This window comes from Hippopotamus amphibius, chromosome 12, assembly GCF_030028045.1.
Source record: "Hippopotamus amphibius kiboko isolate mHipAmp2 chromosome 12, mHipAmp2.hap2, whole genome shotgun sequence".
Classification (NCBI taxonomy): Eukaryota; Metazoa; Chordata; class Mammalia; order Artiodactyla; family Hippopotamidae; genus Hippopotamus; species Hippopotamus amphibius.
Genome location: NC_080197.1, coordinates 34,105,836 through 34,123,862, shown reverse-complemented (window position 1 = coordinate 34,123,862; position 18,027 = coordinate 34,105,836). Strand labels below are relative to the sequence as shown.

General features: G+C 47.3%; 1 protein-coding gene across 3 annotated transcripts in view; it reads right to left on the bottom strand.

Moving 5' to 3' along the window:
* Positions 1–18,027, bottom strand: part of DTD1 (D-aminoacyl-tRNA deacylase 1) — a 118,107-nt gene that overhangs the window by 72,747 nt on the left and 27,333 nt on the right. For all 3 annotated transcript variants that reach the window (XM_057703283.1, XM_057703284.1, XM_057703282.1), the window contains exon 4: positions 16,163–16,269. In XM_057703283.1, coding sequence (XP_057559266.1) covers positions 16,163–16,269 — 107 coding nt within the window. The remainder of the gene's footprint in view (positions 1–16,162; positions 16,270–18,027) is intronic.

Sequence of the window (18,027 nt, the reverse complement as noted above, 5' to 3'; positions counted from 1 at the left end):
CCCTATACCAGGACCCAGGAGTTCCAACGTAACCAGGAATGCAGTCAAGCGGAGCCCTGCAGGGAGGGCCAAAAGATGCAGAGAGGCGACTCTCGAGGGGACCAGTATCAGAGGTTCAAGATAAATCCCCTCTTAACAGACTGGTGGCTGCCAGAGATGTGGGGTGGGGGATGGGCAGAATGGACAAAAGGGTGAAAGTTGCTAAGAGAACACATCTTAAGAGCTCTCATCCTAAGAAAAGAGAAATCTGTAACTATGTATGGAGATAGATGTTAACTAGATTTATTGTGGTCATTTCACAATATATACAAATATTGAATCATTATGTTGTACATCTAAAACTAATATAATGTTATATGACAATTATATCTCAATTTTTTAAAAAAGATAAATCCTCTCTTTACCAGACTATATTAGAGATAGCAGATCCATAACAGTGGGAGGCAGATAAATGAATCACACACCAACAGATAGTTCTTGCTTTTACATAACTGGAATCACACTACACATATTCTCTGGAGATGTGCTTGCTTGGTATAAGAAAACAGCTGCTATGTTTTCCACTTAAGTTCATAGATCTCTACTGTGATCAATTTTTAAAACTAACCAGCCTGTTGTCACAACACCTTTGATGAAAACCCGCCTCTTGCCCTGATCTGGAATGCTATCTTTACTACAAACCAAACTTCTCGTAAATAATCAGGCTCCCTTTCAGGCCTCTCATCTCCTTGGTGATAGGTTTCTTTCTTGCTCGGCCAGCACCATCTGTTTTCATTACTGTAAAGCTGTAATACATTTTATATCTAGGAGGGCCAAGTATGCTCCCTGAGATTTTTTTAAATTACATTTATCTCTTTAATTCCACTGGAATATATTTTAAGGTACAGTAAAAAGGATCTAAAATGATTAATTTTTCCATAATTGCCAACCAGTTGCCCAATTACTGCTCATTGAGAAATCCTTCCATCTGCCATTAATGTGTAATGCCTACTTTATAACACATTATATTCTTACACAGTAAATATCAAATATTCAATTCTGAACTGCCTTCCCTTAATTGGTGGAAGATCCCTGCCCTTGGAGAAATAAACGATAATTTTTTAAAGTAACTAACCCATAGTTATGGTTATAGTATTTTAGAAGGTGATAAATCTTAAAAAAGAAGAAGTGGGGCAGGAGGCACTGGAAGTACAGAGCAGGCTGGGGTCGGGGGCAGGCTGCAGTACAAAGTCGGGTGATGGGGGGGCAGGAGTGTGGGGCACGGGGGGGAGGAAGAGGAGGAGCAGGCTGCAGTATGACAGAGGGCGGCAGGGCTGACTTCTCAGGCCTGAGACCACAGCAGGCATGCGGGGCTTGTGCTCAGAGGACCTGCACTTGGTCCGCGGCTCTGCCAGCGCCATTGTGAAATTCGTAATAATTTTTTCTTTGACTATGTATTTTGCAGCAAAGTCCAGTGGGACAAAGAAGCGTGAGCAGGGCAGATGTGCACACGACATGTGTCTGTTGCCCCATCCACCATAGCATCCTGGAGCACAGGGCGTCGGGGAGGAGGTGTCAGGTCCAGGACTGAGGAAGCCGGGTGCCGACAGCGCAGAGGGGCCACATATCCCACTGAACCAGGTCTTGCTTTGAATGCAGAAGGCAGGCGACAGCATTTAGGGTAAAGGTCTGACATGGCTGCCCTGCTCTCACCCTTGTCCAGAGAGGGCTCACTTCTGCCCTGGTCTCTATCAGTGCCTTCGGGACAAATGTGAGTTGGTACCCATAACACTGGCACCTCCCAGCCTACAGACCCACAGCAGCAGCCTGAGGCCCCCAGAGAGCATCACTTCAAAGGCTGAATACTCTGCATCCCTAGAAAGTATGCAGGAAGAACCCTCAGAATTACTATCCACACCAGAATCCTCATGTGATGACTGAAACAAGTGAGGTCCACTCTGCTGTATGCTAAAATGTTGATATTTTTTTATAGCCTAAAATACACAGAACTTCAAATAGCATGGCAATGAGCCCCCGAGAGCCCCAAACGAGCTCCTGGTTGTGGTTACGGTTGCTGCCAGTGTCTTTCAGGATGTGAGCCTTTGTCTCCTTTTTCTACCCACAATCCAAGCATCAGGACTCACAACGTGAAAGCCACATTCCCACCAGACACAACTTCGGCCAGGAACAGGATTCCAAAGCAGTTTAAGTATTAAGAAAGCTCTGTGGTTCCCTTTACTCCACTGTTAATAGACAGGCCAGGAGCAATGTTACTTAGCTTTAAGAGCAAAACCCAGGAAACTCCCAGCAACAGAACACAGAGACTTCACTTGTAGGGACTGCAGCCATGTCTCTCTCCGAAGCTTGTAGGGGCTGGTGTTTGACTGGCTCACGCTTCTCTACTCCTAGATGGAAGATACAGCTGGCCGCTCGCTTGCCTCCGGCCGAGGCTGTAAGCAGTGAGGACTACGCCATCCAGGGTGGCCTGCAGAGCTCTCCCTGCAGGTGTGGGGATCAGGAGACAACATGTTTCCATTTCCGCAGGTGAAAAACCAGACGCTTCAACAAAACTCGTGAGACTGCCTATCACTGCCTCGTCTCTAAGCCCTGAATTTATGGACCTATTTATCTTGGGAGAATTCCGTTTCCCACGGCTCGTGAAGCCAGCTGGGCTCTGACCTGATTCCCTCCCTCTCCTTCCCTCGATTTGCCAAACATCAGGCATGAGCACGGAGCTGATTTATCACCGGTCTACGCTGGGGCCCGAAGCAGGCTCGGAATGAACCCCTGGAGGCACTTTTCACGTCACCCAACGCCACAGCCGAGGAAGGGACCTGAGCTGAGAAGTGAGACTCCCCAGGCGCCAAGCAAGTCCTTCAGGTCCATTATCCTTAACCTTCGGTGATTCCTCCTCCTCTTTCATTTCATTAAATTCTATTGAGAGAGACATGAAGGAAGCCTAAAAGGAAAGTTGGCTGAGTTTACCTGGTATTTTATTCCCAGTTCACATCTGGGTGATAGGCCTACATTTTCCACTTTTTAAATCTGATTGGTTTTCCCCAAATACCTCTCTTTTAATAAAGCTACACACTTTTTTTTTTTTTTCGCTGCACCACGCAGCATGTGGGATCTTAGTTCCTCAACCGGGGATCAAACCTGTGCCCCCTGCGTCAGAAGTGCAGAGTCTTAAGCACTGGACCTCCAGAGAAGTCCCTAAAGCAACACACTTCTGAGGCAATTTCATCATTAACAATAATTCTCACTCGGTGAGACAGAAACGCTGAGTAAGCCCCAGTAAAACTCCCATTTACCGACTGTGGGAAGACATTCAGGAGTCTTTCTGAAACCTTGAAAATGTTACTAAAAGTAATTAAAGTATGTGGGCCGAGCGACTGGATGCAGAAAGTCCTGCTTGAGCAGTAGAGGAGCTAAGGGTGCTGGGCATGGAGACTATGGGGGCATAGGCAGAAAGTTGACCCTCTCTGGGGGCGCAGCCCCTTTCTCACTTGCACACCTCATATCACCCTGTTTGGCCCTGGAGGATGGCTGGTTAGCCAGAGACGGGTAAGATTCCTCAGGGGAGGAACAACCTAAGACAGGCACAGTCGCAGAGGGGCCAACAGGGGTGGGGCACAGACCCTTAATCCTTCTGAGAGAGGTCTCCTGCCTCCAGGGCTGCTTTGCTCTCCACGCCCAGCTCAGATCCACACCCTGCTCAAATCAAATCAGACCCAGGAGGTAAACAAATATCATTGCCCCAGTCAGGTGAGGCCTTTGTTTGTTTATTTCAAAGATAACCTTGTTTATGGGACTAAACTGGGAGTGTTAGACCCTTAGGCTATGCCAAGAACTCAATAAAAGCAACGTGGGATCAATCAGCAAGGCTCTTGATCCTAGAGGTCTTGAGTCCCCCGGTCCCATCTTTCTCTTCAATCTGTGTCTGTGTTTTCTTTAAGCCTGCGGCACCCGTCACTCACCTCGAGTCGCGGAGCTGGTCTCGGCAACCGACTGGGACGACAACTTTACCCACTTCAAGATTCTAGAGCTTGAAAAGTCTGGCTACAGCTGGATATTGTTATGTTACTCTTCATGCATTCAGCGTGTGTGAAACATTTCAAGTTTTTAAAAAAATAATAAAAGTCTGTTGCCTTGAAATCTACATCCACAAAAGAAACGTAAACAAGGATAATTTCTGCGTCACTGTTAGTAACAGCAAAAGCTGCCAACCACCCCTAAGTCCATTAAGAGAACAGCTCATCAAAGGCAGTGTACTCATATGACAGAATCCTGTCTTGCAGTTAAAATGGATAAAGTAGCTGTGGATGTAACAACACAAACAACAGTGACGGTGGGGAAAGCACCCTGTTCCAGGACAGTAAGTGTAGAACAATACCACGGAGGTCCAGGGCGTGTGCGTGTATATACACACGTGCATCCGAAGGTAATCCTGAGGAAACCCAAATTGAGGGACATTTTTCAAAAGAACTGGCCTGTACTCTTCCAAAGAGTCAAGGTCATGAAAGTCAAGGAAAGACCAAGGAACTGATGTAGAATGAAGGAAACTAAAGACATAAGACAGCTGAATGCAACATGATTCTGAACCACTGCAGAAGACCAGCTACTGGGATAACCACTAAACCATGAATGGGGTCTGAGGACTGGATGGTATTAAAATGCCAAAGATAGTTTCTCTGATTTTTTTTTTTTGGACACACCATGCAGCTTGCAGGGTCTTAGTTCCCCAACCAAGGATCAAACCCATGCCCCCTGCAATGGAAGCATGGAGTCCTAACCACTGGACCGCCAGGGAATTCCCTAGTTTTTCTGATTTTAATGGATGTTTTGGGGTTCTATAAGAGGATATGCTTGCAGGAAATATAGACTAATAATTTTCAGGGGTGACGGGTATCAGGGCAGCAACTTACTCTTCCGTGGCTCAGGAAAAAAGTCACTGGTACTGTTCTTCCAACTTGTCTGCAACTAAAGCCTTACGACATTCACTTTACACCATATATAAAAATTAAGTGAAAATAAACATGAAGGGCTAAATTATAAATATCTTAAAAGAAAATATAGGAGAAAACCTTCATGACATAGTATTTGGCAACAACTTCTTGGCTATGACACAAACAGCACTGTCCACAAAAGAAAAAATAGATAAATTGGACTTCATCAAAATGTAAAACTTTTGTGCATCAAAGGATACTATTAAGAGTGAAACGACAACCCACAGAATGGGAGAAAATATTTTTAAATCATATACCTGATAAAAGGTTAATATCTAGAATAGATTAAAAAAAAAAAACCAGCCCAATTCAAAAATGGGCAAAGCACTTGAGTAGATATTTCCCCAAACAAGACGCACAACTGGCCATTTAGCATGTGAAAAGATGCTAAACATCACTGAGCATAAGGAAAATGCAAATACAACCACAGTGAGACATCACCGCACACCCATTAGGGTGACTACTATTAAGAAAAAAAATAGGAAATAAGTGTTGGGAGGATGTGGAGGAACTGGAACCCTTGTGCACTGTTGGTGGGAATATCAAATGGTGCAGCTGCTGTGGAAAATGATAGGGCAAATCCTCAAAAAATTAAACAAAGAATTATGAATATGATCCAGCAATCTCATTCCTAAGTATATACCAGAAAAAATTGAAAGCAGGGATTCAAACAGGTATTTGTACACCCATGCTCATAGCAGCACTATTCACAACAGCCAAAAGTGTAAATAACCCAAATGTCCATCAACAGAGGCGTGAATAAACAAAATGTGGTCTATACATACAATGAATATTATTTAGCCTCAAAAAGGAAAGAAATCATGGTACATGCTACAATATAGATGAGCTCTGTATACGTTATGCTAAGTGAAATAAGCCAGGCACAAAGGACAACTATTGTACTTAGGTCAGGTCTCTAGTAGTAAAATCCAGAGACAGAAAGTAGAATACTGGCTACCCGGGGCCAGGGGCAGGGGAGAACAGGGAGTTAGTGTTTAATGGGTAGAGGATGAGTCTAGGAAGATGAAAAAGTCCTGGAGATGGATGGTGGTGATGACTGCAAAACAATGTTAATGTTCTTAATGGCACTGAATTGTACACCCAAATAAAATGATTAAAATTGTAAGTTTTATGTTATGTATATTTTACTATAATTTTTTAAAAACCTGTATGACATACACACATACACACCCTGAGAGATGCCATGTATTTTCTATGAGTATGTGTAAAATGTGGGTTAACATATTTTTATTATGTCTAGAAGAAAACACATAGAGCTTATTAATGGTGTTAACTCTGGGAATGAGACATTATAGTCAAAATCAACTTTATGTTAAACTTCTGGTTAAACTTCTAATTTTTTAAAAGCTATTGATTTTATATATTATATATAACAAAAAATGATGCAGCAGCTTCCCCCTAGCCATCTATTTTACATTTGGTAGTGTATATATGTCAGTGCTACTCTCTCACTTCGTCCCAGCTTCCCCTTCGCCCCCCACCCTGTGTCCCCAAGTCCATTCTCTACATGTACATCTTTATTCCTGCCCTGTCCCTGGGTTCATCAGTACCATTTTTTCAGATTCCATATATATGAGTTAGCATATGGTATTTGCTATTCTCTTTCTGGTTTACTTCACTCTGATGGGTGATGACTTAGAGGGCTAGGATAGGGAGGGTGGGAGGGAGTCGTGGGAGGGAGGGGATATGGGGATATATGTATAAATACAGCTGATTCACTTTGGTGTACAGCAGAAACTGGCACAACAGTGAAAGGAATTAAATTCCAACAAAGAGCTTAAAAAATGATAATAAAGATGTTATTTTATAGGCTCATGAGAAAAACAAGAGACAGGAAAAGAACTGTTTCCATAAAAATATCTTTCTACCCAGGAATACCATAAAAACTTACTAATAAAAAAAAATACCATTTCTAACCTTGTACTTTCCAGTTAATACACTGCTGGCATGAAATTTTTTAAAGGACAATAAAAGACACTTCCCAGGAGAAAATGAAGGGGGCAAAGGGACAACATGAAATGGGAAAAAAAAAAAAAGACTTCACAAGGAATAGGGCCAGATCAAGTCTGGATTTTGAAGTGAAATCTTACAGAAAGTGTCCTTACCCCCAAGGTTTCATGACCCAGCAACCACACCGACAGTTAACGGCAGCCTCTGCCCTCTGAGCCGACAAAGTGCCGTGGCTGCTGGACAGACTCCAGCTCGGCCCCCCACCCCAGGACACCACTACCCCACGGGGCTGAGAGGTGGAAATGCAGACAAGGGCGTCAACTAGCTCTTCCCGTTCACAGAAACAGAAGCTGCAGGCTCCACTTTCATGATGAAAAACAGAAAAAGAAACTGACTTCACATTTTACGGAAAGTAGTCAAAAGGAACACATTTTCTGTGAAGAATCTTCATGGAAAAGTTATTCTTCTGCATTTCATGTTGACAAAAATAACGAAGGTGTGGGGGCAAGGCAGGCAAAAGTGCTGCTGTGAGATTCTGGATCTGTCACCAGCGAGGGGTACCCGGCGTCCGGGCTGGACCACCTCCTCCAGCCCAGGAGCTGCTGCGCCCTCCTGACAACTACTCCCCATAATTCCAAGAGCAGTGAAGACCAGGAGACACACTCTTCCAAAAATAAACCCTTTCTTTTCTCTGACAAGCTCTGAACACTTAGAAACTGCCCTGACAACATAAGCTAAAATGGTACATAGAAATCAAATCCAATATAAACGTTGATTCTTGGGCTTTTCACAGTTTCTTCTTATAATTAAAGCTTTTTGCATTGAGGGAAAGCTGGGCCATAGCAAGCATCACGCTGACCTGAAGACGGGGAACTGAATCCCTGAAATCTGCTCTTTTTTGAACCCCATCAAAAAGAGGCTCTGGTTTTGCATTCAGACTGTGCCCAGGGGTCACTCAGGACCAGGGCGAGCATCACACCCCTTGATGTCGAAATGTCTGATGTCAACCTAGAAACTCAAAGAAACTCGGAAATCCCCTCACCGTCTTGCACTGGAGGTGGGAATGAGGTCCTTCCTGTAGTGACCTGTGGGGAATGGACTCTGCAGAGTGTCTTGACACTCACACCACGGGATAAAAGAATTTAAACACGAGTCACTTTTAGGGAAGCTCCGCTGGGGGAGGCAAAGCACAACGGTGGCTGAGAGCATCCAGGGGTGTCCAGATCCTGCCCACAGCTCTTGGCCACCTGCTGCAGCACCTCCTAACTGCCCCCATCACCTCTACCCCAGCCTGCTCTACAATCCGGCCTCAGCCAGCTCTGTGCGCGCGCACGCACACACACACACACACACGCGCACGCACGCGCACGCATGCACGCGCCTCCACGCGCCGCCATACTCCTCACCCTTGCCCGGAGGCCGGGGTCACAGCTCTGCCTTCGTTCCCACTCTCTCCCTGCCCCCCCCACCCCTCCCCGGCCAGCCCCTCTGTCCAGCACGCCCCGCCCCACCTCCACGTGGCTGGCCCCGCCCAGCTCAGCATCTGCCCCTCCCCCAGCTCCTGTGCCTGAGGGGGCCCCTCCCAGCAGCACTCTCTGCGCCTCTCCCGGCTCTGCGCTCTTTCTGTTATCACAGTTTTACATCACACTTGCTCGCGAAGGTTTCCCACTGGAGTGCAAGCACCGTGAGGGCACGACTGCCCGGCGCTGTTCCCGACGCAAGGCCAGCAGCAGCGGGCGCCCTGTGAGCACCTGCTGGCTGGACAGATGAGTGGCGGGTAGGTAGGAGAGCGGACCGATGGGCACACACAGGGCTGGAAGGACAGATGGAGAAGTGAACAAACAAACTAACAAAGGAGGAGCATGGCTGTCATTCTGTCCATTGACTACACTGCGTAGTGAGGGCGCAGAGGCCGGAAGGCCGCGCCCGGCGGCGCTGAGGTGAGCACCGCGCACGAAGCACGGTGTGAAACGGACCTTAAAAGACAGAGAAGATGGTGACAGGCGGGAGGGGGGACATTTCAGGGGCACGAACAGAAACACAATATTCAAGAAACAGTGAATAACCTGCAGGAAACTAGTTCTACAGTTCAATGTGAAAAGCTTTTTACCATAAACCCAACAAGTAATGCACCACAAACAGTGAACCCTTAACAATGTCCCGTGTGTGTTTGAACGTAAGCAACTGGTCAACTGGCCATGAAGCCTCGACGTCATGCACTTCATTAAACTGAAATTCCCCAAGCAAAGGCTGCGGTGCTGGTCACCCCAGGGCTTTATTCTGGTCCAATCAATAAGCTGACCAGTGAGTAAGTCTTTCCGTGTCTGCTACCCAAAAACCCAAGAAAATCATAAACTGCTTTTCAACTAAAAACTGTAAGGCCACAGCACTGCAATCTTGCTCGCTTAGGGTTCACTCTCTTAAGAAACAAGTTATTCCACTAGCACAGGCCTCAGTGCCGCTCAGCAGAGAGCCTGTCGTCCACCACTAACGTGCTGAGCTGCTGTTGCTCTATGGGCTTTTCCTGACACATCTGCAATTGCGTCAAGAAGGCCCCGTGCTCTGGGAGTATTTCCATCACCACTGGGGGGGTGGGGTGGGTACTGAGGGGCAGTGATGAATGACAACGGCCTCATACGTGACCTCAATAATCAAGGCCAGCCATCCTGCTTCCTGGCAGCTGCAGTAACGCAGGTTGTAAAGTATTTTTAGACATTTTAGCTGGGGATGGGGTGTGGTCCAGAAGAGACCAACACTTGGAGCAGATAAAAATGGCAACATCCGACTGTTCAGTTGCCTCCAGCCCAGCAGTTCTTCTATGTCAGTGTCCTTGAGGGGCACAGAAAGAACTGGTTAAAAACACAAACCTGCTACTCTTCTGTCTTCCCTTTCCAGACATGCTGGGAACTCAGGTTCAGAAAACCTGGGGGCGGGGGTGGGGGGTGGTGTCCAAGACTGCATTTTAATACACACCCTTGGTGGCTTAAAGTCAGCAGTCCGGAGTGACTCTGATGGAGACAGAATAGTAATCCCTGCACCCAACAGCCCCCGGCCCCAGCATCTTCACTTCGTTGGGGCCTTCAGAGGGTCTGATGAAAGCCCTGGACTCTCCCAGCCAAAGCTTTGGTGCCTACAGACACAGAGAAAACCTGGGAGAGCCCAGGGCAGTTCGTGAACCCCTAAAAGCCCACTTGACCCAATTCACACCCCATCCTCCCATCTTTACCTTCTCTTAAAAACCAACTAGATCAAAAAAGATAAATCCTTTGTCAGTCAGGCTGACAAATGTTGGCAAAACACTTCTGTATAGTTAAAGGTTTTATTTATTGAGCAGTCCTTTTTAAAAAATTATAGGAAGAGCTTCATTTTTTATTTCTTTCACTTCCAGATCATTCTTGTCTCTCCATGAGTAATGCAGATGTTTGAACAGGGCTTTCTACAAAACACCACTGACTGGTCGAACGTTTTTCTACAATTACCCAGGACTGTGAAGCTCCTAACAAATTAGCTAAAAAGCTAAGAATTCCCAATTATAATCCTGAGTCTGGGTGATTACATTATTGCTGTGCTCAAGCGAGAGAGTAGCACAGACATATATATACTACCAACTATAAAATAGATAGCTAGTGGGAAGTTGTTGTATAACAGAGGGAGTTCAACTCGAGGATGGAAGATGCCTTAGAGGACTGGGACGGGAAGGGTGGGGGGGACTCAAGGGAGGGTGGGGGGGGAGTCAAGGGAGGGAGGGAATACGGGGATATGTGTATAAAAACAGATGATTGAACTTGGTGTACCCCCAAAAAAATAATAAATAAATAAAATTAAAAAAAATAAAATAAATTTAGTTTGGGGAAAAAAAAAAAAAAAAAAAGCTAAGAATTCCCAATTATAATCCTGAGTCTGGGTGATTACATTATTGCTGTGCTCAATGTATAAACCCCTGGCAGGATAAACTTTACCTCCCTCCCTTGGGAATAAAGAAAGATGCTAGTTAATCTTTGTCAGGCCAACTCAGTAATTTAAGGAGTTTGTTTTTTTTAACACATCCACAAATGAGATTAGAAGATTAAAATAACTAAGAATCTGCCCAAAACACATACACAGGAACAAACAAAGCCCTTAAACCTTCAATACACTAACCCATTAGTGCCCCGAGAGAGTTATTTAAAGCAAAACAGATGTTTTTCTCTAGTTGGAGATTAAGAAATGTTTCATGTGTCAAAGGTAGAAGAGGAGAAGATTGCAGTTTTTAATTTATCAGCCATATTCCAATAGCAGGAAACAAACTGTTTTCGATTTTTGCAATTTCAGTGACACATTCTGGATTGAAGAAGGAAAGATGAAGGTCAGTTGACCGATCAGTTCATCAGTGGGTCTCCAGACAGAGCCATCATTTACTCTTGGAAAGGCTTCTTTTTAACTCTATGGTATATATCGAGTTAGGACAACCAGCTATATGGAAACAAATTAAAATGCTAAAACAAAAGCAAGCCCTTGCAACTCCCCAGCTCGGAAGAAGCCAGCCTGTGTGGAAACTTCTACAAGGCTCTCAACCCTTCCAACCAGCCAGACACGCACGTGCACGCCGGACGCCCGCACACCCATGGCACCCCACAGGGGCCTGCCCACTGCAAGCAGAGGAGCCCCCAGACTCCACACTCAACCCTTGGCCAGAGGCTTGCGCTGCTCTCCCAACTCAGGAAAGTGGATATTTACGCTGAAAGGATGAGAAAACCAGCGGTGATTCCCGCAGGCCCAGGGGTCGGGTGGGAAGCCTGCCACAAAAGGTGGCGTCCTGGGACTCAGGGTCACCGGTACGCCCACCGTAACACGGTGACACAGATGGACATGAGCAGCAACAAAAACTCTGTGATGAAGCTCTTGCAAAGTCCTCGCTTTTGTCTCAGTAACACTTCAGTATAAACAAGGCAGGACCCTCAGGCAACATTTCTCCAATAAATCAACGTGACACAAGGAACCAGCGACTGGAGTGAAGGACAGGACCCGGGTGTCATCGTGGCAACCAGACCTGGAAGCTCGCTCTGCGGCCCGGCTCAGGCCACACAAAACCTCACGCTGACACCAACAGAGACCTGGGAGTTAGCACCAGAGTTCAAGACTAAAACAGGATGAAAAACGGAATACGTACAGTTAGATAAGCGTTCCTCCATGAAGAAATGCAAACTCATGGGCATCAGTGTAACTCTTCCTTATATTCAGAACACTTCTCATTAGACTGTCCCTCAAACTGAACTGGGTAGTAACTGAGATCTGCCGTTGTGCACCTGCAGTGGGCCTGCCACCTGTGTCCTGGCCTGTGCTCCACTTCACCTTCTGGATTCCACGGCATGTGCTACGGAAAAGTACAGGTAAATGAGACTGATCGGAGGTCTCTCCCCACCCCCTCTCTGGCCCACACATTTCCTCCTGACCCTACAGATGACCCTACAGAAGCCACGAGTGTCTCAATCTCAACGTCTCAAGGTTTCCGGGCAAAGGGATGGGTGCTTGCTGATAAGATGAGTGCAGAGAAAGTTACAGGAGAAGAGACAGTGATATTCAGAGAAGCATGAAATGAAAAGCTCTGGCACCATTTTTCACTAGTCAGCTTATCCCAGGGATCAGCCAGTAAACACATGAGCCAATTCAACGATGTGTATTCTAAGTTCATTTTTTCAGCTCCTTCCAGCATTTTGATTTAGTGAGGTTTACAATCACACTAAATAAATGAAAATATAAATACTTAATGGCAACACTACAAACTAGGTGGGCCCTGGGCTCCAGGAAAGACCCCCCCCCAATTACAAAATGCCCCTCCTTACCAGGAAAGCCCCCACCTGCTCTCACCCACGTGCAGCCCTATCCAGGTGAGACTCAGGAAAACACCCCCCACGAAGGGGAACAATTAAGATGAAAACAAGAACAACTGTAAGTTTCTCCCCTTGAGCGTGGCTGGCGAGGGTGCTGAAATCTCCCCATATCTAGCCACGCATGGAAGAACTCACACACTAGCGATCTTCTCTAGGTTATAATCAAGATGTTCCTACTAGAACCATGTTCTTCCACAAAAATGCAACAGGGAAGACAGCCTCTGTCTGGTGGTTCTGCTACTGATTCCACCCCCTGTTCCCTTGCGATGTCCCTCAGAGTGAGCACTACCCCTCTTCTTCCACTTTCCATCGGGAACATCAGGGGACCCACACTGCAGTCCTTACTGCACTGGGCATGGTGCCTGTGCAGCCGTGGGGAACGTGCAGGGGCTGCAGAGCCCTGGTTAAGGCAGGCACACAACTAGTTGCCTTTACCAGCCCAGTCTTCACCAGCAGTAGCTGCATCACCCTTAAATAGAGCTCTGGGACTCTTAAAAACAGGAATCTAGCCCTATCTCAAGTGAAAGTTTGGAAACAATAACCGAGAATGCCCCCTCCCCTCCAGCTTGCATCCTTAAAGGTCAGTGAAACCACCAGTCCCCTGGGAGTCCAGGCCAGCTCTGCGGCGACAGCAGTGCCATCAGGACATTCACGGACACACAGCTCACAGGCCCAGGACACACGACTCCAGAGCAAACTGCACCCCGGGCTCAGCCCCAGGCAGTGAACAGACTCAGAGGGCTGGGGTTTAGGAGCGGTGTGGACAGACGAGGAAGAAGGAGCCGAGCTGACAGCAACACACGGAGCCCAGTGCCCTGAAACACGCCGTCACAGCAATGGGACAAGTGGCTGGCGGGGCTCACCGGGGTGAGCGGTCAGAGGATGCCCTCTGAGGAGAAGACAGATGCTGAGACCAGAACCCAGAGTCAAGGGAAGCGGGGGGCCTGAGGCGGCTGGTGCAGAGCGGGCCACGAGCCAAAGCAGCCAGGCACGCGGGCGGCAAGTGACAGGAGGGCGCTCAGGCTGGAACCCAGAGGCCTCCGGACGGCGCGGAGGGGTTTAAAGCAGAGCATGAAGTGGTGGCCTTGTGACGTGTCCCGAGTTGTCAGACACTGACCTTTATCCCCGTTACTGTCATGAACCATGCAGGTTTATGCTGCCCTAAATCTGTCCCTGGAGCTGGGACCGGGTCACGGAACTTCCTACCCCCCCAGCGCACTGTCACACACTAACAAGATACCTGATGCGTAAATACACACACACACAAACAACAAGGGCCTCCTGTAGAGCAGGGAGCTATATTCAATATCCTATAATAAACCATAATGGAAAAGAATATGAGAAAGGATAGGTACACATATATGTATAACTGAACCACTCTGCTGTACACCATGAACTAACACAACACTGCAAATCAACTATTCTTCATTTAGGAAAAGAAAACCACACACACACATTGCTCATCTGTTCAGGTTTAAAGAACCTGTATCTAAAAACACAACACAAAAGCGAACAAATTAGCTATAAGCCCCAAGAGGAAGCCTGTTCTTACTGAGAGTGGAAAGGCAGACGGGCCACCCCCAGGGTCCCCCGTGCCTGCCTGTCCGCACCTCCTGACGGCTCGGGGACAGAGATCTGGGCAGTTTCTAGGGTCTAAGGCTTCTGGAGTCCATTAACTAGAACAAGTAACTGAAACTGACTCAGGACAATTCCTGCATTTGAAGAGAAAGCTCCTAAAAGATTCAGAACCAACAAAAACAAAAGACTTTCTTATCATAACACGTTAGCATGCTTTGTTAAGAAGTTTAAAAAATGATGTCTTTTTCTTTATGGTAAAGAAGAAAAGAGGGGCTGCTTGCTCAAAAAGGTTGACGATCCCAAAGATTTCATGTATGATTCTACCACTTCTAGAAAAATAATTTGAATGAAAAAAAGAAAAAAACGACTAAATTTTTTCTCCAAATAGAGTTAAAGCAGAATAATAAATCAAAACAACAAAACAGTGATCAAATAAAAGCAGAGGGAACAGCCGGGAGCAAGAGGAAACCGGGAGAGGCTGGTGTCCTGCAAAACCAGGTAAAGACGAGCCTGTCAAACGCACAACCTCAGCGTAACCACAGGAAACCAAATGAGGACCATTCTACAAAACAGCAGACCAAGGTCACGAGGACTGGGAAAGGCCAAGGACCTGTCACAGACTGGAGAAGACAAAGGAGAAAAGAAAGACACCTGTGGGGTCCCAGATTATCCTGAAACAGAGAAAGGACATTACAGAAAACTAGTGGAACAAGTAAGGTCTGTAGCATAGCCAATAGCACTGTATCCATACTAACGTCAACATTTTGATGAGTGGACTGTGATTACATAAGATGGGAGATTTAGGGGATGCCGGGTACAGAGTGTATGGAAATTCAGACTCTTTTCAACTTGCCTGTAAGTCTGAAGTTATATCAAAATACAAAGTTTAATTTTTTCATTTGTGATTTTCTTTCACGTTATCAATAATTCCAGGAACCTCAATTATCACCCTTGAAGCCCAGCACTACTGCACCAGATGCGTTCCTGTTTCTCTCCCAATCCAAAGAATCAGTAACAAAAAAAGAAGGGCTCTGTTCCCCTTGGAAAGGATGACTTTAAACAGGTCACAGAGATTTACGTTTACCTAATGCTCTCCCCTGACCCCTGTATTCTTCCACTTCATGGCGTCCTAGAAGGGGGCGGCGGGGGGAGCACAGAAGAATGGGGCTGCTCCCCCCAGCTCTCATTCTTCCTGCCCCCTGCCTCTGAAGGCCATTAAGTGCTGCATTAATTAAAGCCTTCAGAAGTGCTAAGCACCTGTGAGAAGCACACAGCTCACAAGGGCTAGCACAGATTTCCTTTCTCTGTTTTAATTAAATTTTTTCTGAAAGCTTACAGAGTTGGCAGCAAATCCAGGTCAGGTGTTGCTTTAGAAAAATGAGGATTTACAAAGACCCTCGGGTGGCACATCTACCCACGCCTGGGATAAACCCACTCCGCACAACCATTCCACCGGGCCGGCCGAGGGGAGTTGTGCCGCTCCTCTGCTGCCACCCAGCGGCCTGCGGGCGCCCAGGCACCTCGCCAGGGACCGGCCAGAGGACTGTGCTCTGGAATGAAGTCAGGAGGAGGCAAGGCCGCAGCACAGAGGAGAGGTAGGGCGACAGGTGCGTTCTCGGGAAGGGATGTAGGAAAATCAACTCTAGGTCACTGCAACGAAGCGTTTTCTCCACCTCAGACTCAGAAATGCTCCAGGAACTAAATCAAGGCCAAAAGAGGTTACCGGACCCCAGGAGACAGACCCGACTCAGGGCTTACCTGCTTTGGATCGGAGGTAGCAGCGCCAGGAGCCGGAGATTCCAGTTCTATGGTCACAGGCCCATCGTTCTGAATGTGAACTTGCATGTAGGCACCAAACTTGCCATCTGTAAGAGAAATCCCAACAGTTACGAGAGTTGGAGACCCCAGATTAAAAGCTCACCTCGATCAGTGTAATCAGAAACCTGGGAGCAGGACCCCCACCCCCCCACCCCCAGTAGTAAGGGAAATACAAAATTACACAGTAGAGGCACCTCTGCAGGCCCTGCAGACCTGGCAAGAAGGCAGGGTCGGACTTCCTAGGTGGCGCAGTGGTAAAGAATCCGCCTGCCAATGCAGGGGACACGGGTTCAAGCCCTGCTCTGGGAAGATTCCACATGCCACAGAGCAGCTAAGCCCGTGTGCCACAACTATTGAGCCTGTGCTCTAGAGCCCGTGAGCCACAACTATTGAGCCCATGTGCCGCAACTACTGAAGCCCACGTGCCTAGGGCCTGTTCTCCACAAAAGAGAAGCCACTGCAATGAGGAGCCTGTGCACCACAATGAAGAGCAGCCCCCGCTCGCAGCAACTAGAGAAAGCCCGTGTGCAGCAACAAAGACCCAACGCAGCCAATAAATAAATAAATAAATTTATTAAAAAAAAAAAAGAAGGCAGGGTCAGGGGAAACGTGGGTTAACAGGACCATGAAACGCTGAGAAGGTAAAGTGTACAACCACTCTGGAGGGCATTTTTGTACTGCATTCAGTCAAGTTCAAGTTGAACAAATCCTACAACCCTGGAATTCCATTTGTGAGCGTCTACTCTAGAGACTCTTATCCAAAAGGAAACATTCAAGGGTGTTCACTCTGGCAGTGTTTATAAAAGAGAAAGTGTACCCAATGTGACTGTCCCCAGCTGGGGACAAATGCAGAATCTCTGCCTGAATTCCTCCACGGAACACCATTCGGCAGCCACACCCATCAACACGGCAAATCTCAAACCCACAATGTGATCTTTAAACAGAAATGAGGACACATCAGTACAACCCCATTTATACAACATGTTCAAACACGAAAATAAATTCTATTACTTGTGAAGAGAGACATATAAAGAAACACGGCCAGACGACAAATGTCAAATGCAGGATGGCAGTGACGTCCACACTGAGAAGAAGGGGGGTGGGTTTTGAGAGACACGTGAAGCACACGTGACCACCTGGTGTCTGTTCTTTGAATGTTTCATAACAAACATTATTAAACAAATTAAATACAGAGAGCAAAGAGAGCTTAGGAGGCTCCCCCAAAACAACCTCACACATGGCCCTGTGAGTGGCCCATGGGCCCCTCCGTGCAAGATGGGGAGGGGGTTCCTCACCGTGAGGCCAAAAGGCAGGTCAAACTAAAGAAGGTCCCAGAGGCCAGAGAATCGAGGGGACACCTCGCTCCTCGCAGGACAGGACTGCCCAGAGCTGGGGGCTGCTCGGCTCCCCCTGCCCCACGCTCCCCCTCGCCCCAGCGAGGCTGCAGAGCCATCCTGCTCCCCAGGGTGCGTCCTCAACGTGGCCATGGGCCACCCCAGGAAACAGCTCCTCTCCATGTCCTACTCCAAACCTTCCAACCCAAACCCACTAAAACTGTCTGATCAACCCCCGAATGCTGAACGACACGTGTAAAGAAAGTCCAGCACACACTCTGAGACCTGGTGTCGCAGAATCATCCGAATGTCGCCTCCACCCACCCGAGGAGTTCTGATGCGCACTGGGTCCAACCGCGGCCGATGACGCAGGCGGACACCTGCTCAAGTGACGGCACACGTTCCCGATCAACCCAACGGGGAGAAGGCACCGGGTCCACAGAGTAAAGACAGTGTGAGCCCTCAGAGTCT